The sequence below is a fragment of the Nuphar pumila genome, chromosome 7 (assembly GCF_984573655.1).
Source record: "Nuphar pumila chromosome 7, dmNupPumi1.hap1.1, whole genome shotgun sequence".
Lineage (NCBI taxonomy): Eukaryota > Viridiplantae > Streptophyta > Magnoliopsida > Nymphaeales > Nymphaeaceae > Nuphar > Nuphar pumila.
Genome location: NC_143255.1, coordinates 130,986,069 through 130,990,883, shown reverse-complemented (window position 1 = coordinate 130,990,883; position 4,815 = coordinate 130,986,069). Strand labels below are relative to the sequence as shown.

General features: G+C 44.5%; 1 protein-coding gene across 1 annotated transcript; it reads right to left on the bottom strand.

Moving 5' to 3' along the window:
• Positions 1-1,056: 1,056 nt before the first annotated feature.
• Positions 1,057-4,252, bottom strand: LOC149833562 (glyceraldehyde-3-phosphate dehydrogenase A, chloroplastic). Its single transcript, XM_090012899.1, has 4 exons — positions 3,903-4,252; positions 2,245-2,546; positions 1,855-2,099; positions 1,057-1,724 (listed from the first exon to the last, which is right to left on the bottom strand). The coding sequence occupies exons 1-4, from the start codon at positions 4,020-4,022 to the stop codon at positions 1,222-1,224; spliced, it is 1,170 nt and encodes a 389-aa protein (XP_089869025.1). The 5' UTR covers positions 4,023-4,252; the 3' UTR covers positions 1,057-1,221.
• Positions 4,253-4,815: the final 563 nt, after the last annotated feature.

The window sequence follows — 4,815 nt, the reverse complement described above, 5'->3', positions numbered from 1 at the left end:
ATACCAAGAATTGAGAAAAAATAGAGGGTAAAAGCCAAAAGGTGCAGCACATGAAATAACAAATAATACAACAGCTGAAAAGTAAAACTTCAAAAGTATTGCTATTCACGTATTTTTTTTCCTCTCTCTCTACACACACTTAACGAAGAAGTACAACTATTTAAAGAAGGCAAAGCCTTTACATAAAAATAAGAAACCTAAGCTAAAAGTTAGGAAAGAAACAACTCATGTACACCACTTTTGAGACTCTACCAACAAAAGTAAATGCCTATAATCTAGGAAACTGAAATACGTGGGCTTTGAGTGCTCTTCAAGTCAAACGTGGGCATTGGATGCCCTACCCACTTCCTTCTACCTTGAGCACCAAGTCATACGTGGGCTTTGGATTCTCTTGCCCACGACCTTGAACATTAACCAACACGGCCAACAGCGTTTACGGCCTTTTCATTCTGATTGTATCATGTAATACTGCTTTTGCTTGACTCATGTGGCAGTAGTGTCGAACTCTCATCCTCATTTCTGTCTTCTTTTCCCGAGTTAATAAATTTTCCTTAAATCTAAAAAAAAAACAAGCATGGCATCGGAACAATTGATGGGCCTATCTATCTACGTGATGGCCTTCCTATGAGTAAGCTTCTAGTTGCCGTCCATCTTGAGATAGACGGCATGGAAGGCAACCCCACCGGCTGCACCATCAGTGGCACCCTTTAACTTGATTTATTACATTTTTTCCCTTGGAAACAAAGTATCAGGAAGCAATTCTACGCTATCACATTCGTTCCATTAAAACACCAATAAATGGCAACCTGACAGATATTTTTGTTTTTTATATTTACATGAAGAAACCACCTCACGATCGGAGACCTAATAGCGTTGGTTTTACCTGTCCTGGCAGCGTAAAACTCCATGAGCTTACCCCTTGCCTCCAGGGAATGACCACGCCACATTTTCAATTTATTACTTGTTGCATCCTCAATCCGTACAGGCTTGCGCCTAATATCAATTAAATCTCAATCTCTCTGATCACTCCCCCTCTCTGTGGATTTGGCCAATGGGTGGGAATAACTATTATATTTATTATTATTATCACAATCAATACAGTTGCTGGGAAAATGCATAGGCGGTCTCCATACAAAGTTCACAAAAAGAAGGAAATGAGAAAAAAAGAATGGAAGAGTACTGAGAGCGTGCTGATAACAAGTGAGATGGTGGTGATGTCTCTCACTTCCATTTGTTGGCGACTATGTCAGCGAGGTCGACGACCCGCTGGGAGTAGCCCCACTCGTTGTCATACCAAGCGATCACCTTCACCATGTCGTCGCCCATCACCATGGTCAGCGACGAATCCACCGTCGACGACACGTCCGAGCACCTGAAATCCACGGACACCAGCGGCTCGTCGCATACCGACAGTATGCCCTTCAGCTCCTTCTCCGAGGTCTCCCTGAAGGCCGCGTTCACCTCCTCCGCGAACGTCTTCTTCGACACCTGCACCACCAGGTCCACCACGGACACGTTGGGCGTCGGCACCCGCAGGGCGATCCCGTTCAGCTTCCCCTTGAGCGTGGGGAGCACGAGCGCCACGGCTTTGGCCGCACCGGTGGATGTGGGCACGATGTTCAGAGCGGCAGCTCGAGCCCTCCTCAGGTCCCTGTGGCTCGCATCGAGAAGCCTCTGGTCCCCGGTGTAGGAGTGAGTCGTTGTCATGGTCCCCTTGATGATGCCTGCGCTCAAGCAAGCGAGCATCTTAATCACTAACTACTAGTTGAGAATTCGATTCAAGTTGGCATCTGGTAGCCTATAGATGTGTTCATGCATGGATGACTGTGTGTGTGGTACTAATCGTGAACTCACCGAACTTTTGGTCAAGGACCTTGACAAAAGGAGCGAGGCAGTTGGTGGTGCAAGAAGCGTTGCTGATGATGGTGTCATCGTGAGAGTAAGCGTCTGCATTCACACCAACCACGTAGGTGGGGATGTCTCCCTTCCCTGGGGCTGTGATGAGAACCTTCTTGGCTCCTGCCTGAATGTGCTTCCCTGCTCCTTCTTTGTCCACGAACACACCAGTACCTTCTATCACGAGATCGATCCCCATATCCCTGTGTAGCCAGTCACAAGATGCATCATTAATTTTTTCAGTAACGTCTAAGATTGCATTATTAAATGTTACTAGACCACACATCTCGGTCTCACATGCATGATTATTATGAAGAAGGAATTTAAAAAACATCATCCAGCACTTACCCCCACGGAAGATCGAGCGGGTTTCTGCTTGAGACAACTTTGATCACTTTTCCATCCACGGAAATGGCGTCGTCCGCAACAGCCTTGACGTCTGCTTCAAAGGTTCCAAGGGTGGAGTCGTATTTGAGGAGATGAGATGCCTGCTTGACACCTCCAGTGTCGTTGATGGCAATGACATCCAAAGGAGATTCCTTTCGGCCATGCCAGCACCTCAGGAAGTTTCTCCCTATCCTCCCAAATCCATTGATGGCTACTTTAAACTTTGCCTCAACCACTCTTTTCTTGTACCCAGAGCTCTCGACCTTCCAAAAGAAACCAACATACCAAATTTAACATAAGCAACGCATATATACTCACATTCTCACGCATCTCTATCAATAATTTCTTGACACCACTATGCATTTAGACAAGAACAATTGTTGAAGCTAACAGATATCATGTAAATGCAATGCATTCCTTCTTTTTTTTTGGCTATCAGTTGGTAAAACCCTTGAGGTCCTCTCCTTCGATCAGAATGTACACAGCTTCGACCTTGCAGCAAGGGATGTGCCCTGTAGGTTTCAAACTCATGACACCCCGCCAACTTGGTGATGTTCATCAGTCACCCCTACCAGATGAGCAGAGTCCTTGTGCGCTGCAATGCATTCAATTGATCCTCCTAAACAAAAACTCTCCTTCTTCGTATACCGCCTGAATTTTGCACAACTGGCAGCATGACATGAAATGGAAGCATGAAATTAGCATTATTTGGATCATCTTATTGATACCCATTGCGTAACCAATCACCGATACAACTTTCTATACAGATATCTATGCATTGGCCTATTGATGGTTTGGATCCACTGACAGAATGTATTGGTTAACCAGGTTGCATGATTGACTTGAAAGCATACAAAACCATGCCGGAACTCCTCAATAAAAATGGACTGTAGTAGAAAAGGTTCTTCTCGCTTCAGCAGTATCCTTGCATATATAGTAATGGAGACCGAGGTTTTCTCCAAGGGGGTGGCTTATAAGCTATCCTATCCTATGACGTATGATGTTCTAGGATCTTATGTTGATTCTAGCCGTCCAACTGATGCTTATGGACGGCTAGGATTAGTCCACATCTACGTGAAAATGTGGACAAATCCTTGCCGTTGGTTGGATGGGTAGGATCAACATAGGATGGATCCGGTCATGTGTCATATGATGGAATCCACGTTCCACAACACTGTGGCTCTCAATTAAGTGGGACCCACATAAAATTTGTTTCCAGGGGCCTCAACGCCTCCCAAAACATGGTCCAATGCAGCTAAATAAACGAAAGGTTAAGTGACAGACTCGTTCTGAATGAAAGGTCGTATAGTCGTCAAGTTTTTTTCATGTGAGGTGATTAGTTAAAGATCAGCGTCGCTACTTTGGTTAATTAGAACCGTTGACCACCATGAAAACTATTTAATTTGGACTAAATCCTGGTAGTGGTTAGTCCCGTAATGGGAGAGAGAGAGAGAGAGAGAGAGAGACAGAGAGAGAGAGAGAGAGAGAGAGAGAGAGAGAGAGAGAGAGAGATGTCAATTGTTAAGATCCCAAACAAAGAAACAGTCCTGATCATAAAAAATCTAGTATAATGCAAAAAAGCACTATCAAAATTGAAAGTCGATAGGGTCGTCACTAACCACAGAAGTTTGGAATGCGACCACGGAAAGCAAGTCATCTGATGATTTTCCAGTGATTGGGAAGGACACTGAGCTCCTCAGCCCCGAAAATTCTGAGAACCCTTTACCAGTAGCCTGCATATCAATCACATAAACAGTTAAATAAAATAGATTCTAGTGAAATGTGGGAAACGAAGAGGGTGAAATGGGGGGGGGGGGGGCTGGATTGAGGCATTGGCTACTGAGAGTGTGGCCAATGCCATCGCTTTTAGAGGAACAGGGGAAAGGCTTTAATCGAGGAAAAGATAAGTAGAGAAAGCAAGAATGAGGACGAGTGAGAAATTGGGTTGGATAGGTGGCAAGCGAATGAGATTAGGTTGTGGATAGCCTCACGTTGAAGGAATGGCTGTGGTTGAGGGTGGGCAGAACCCAAGGCCCTATATAAAGCGAGGCAGAGTAAGAGAAGATTGTGTTTGTGTGGTGGTGAATAAGACATCTGAAGTGGTTACTGTTTTTTTGGTATCCATGGTGGCATTCTCTCTCTCTCTCTCTCTCTCTCTCTCTCTGTGTGTGTGTATGTGTGAGGAATGACTTTTTCATTACGACCACTTATTTGTCTTGTGGTCTAAAAAATGTCATTCTTTCCTTTTGATCTCAAAGTTGCTCGCCTACTTTGCCTTGGTTTCAATTACTTTTTTCTTAAAATGCACTGCAAATTTAGCCTATTTTACAAGGACATCGTTGAAGTTAATCAGACGTTGCAGAATCCCGTAAAAATTCCAACTAATGTTCATTGTTGATGCCGGAATTCCAAACGGATAAGAGGCAGCAATTCCAGTTCACCACTGTCGGAATATGTTAGCGTGAAGATGTGGTAGTCTAGCGACAACCGGTAATTGTATGAGGTAGTAAGTAGGGTTGTCGATGGATCCTG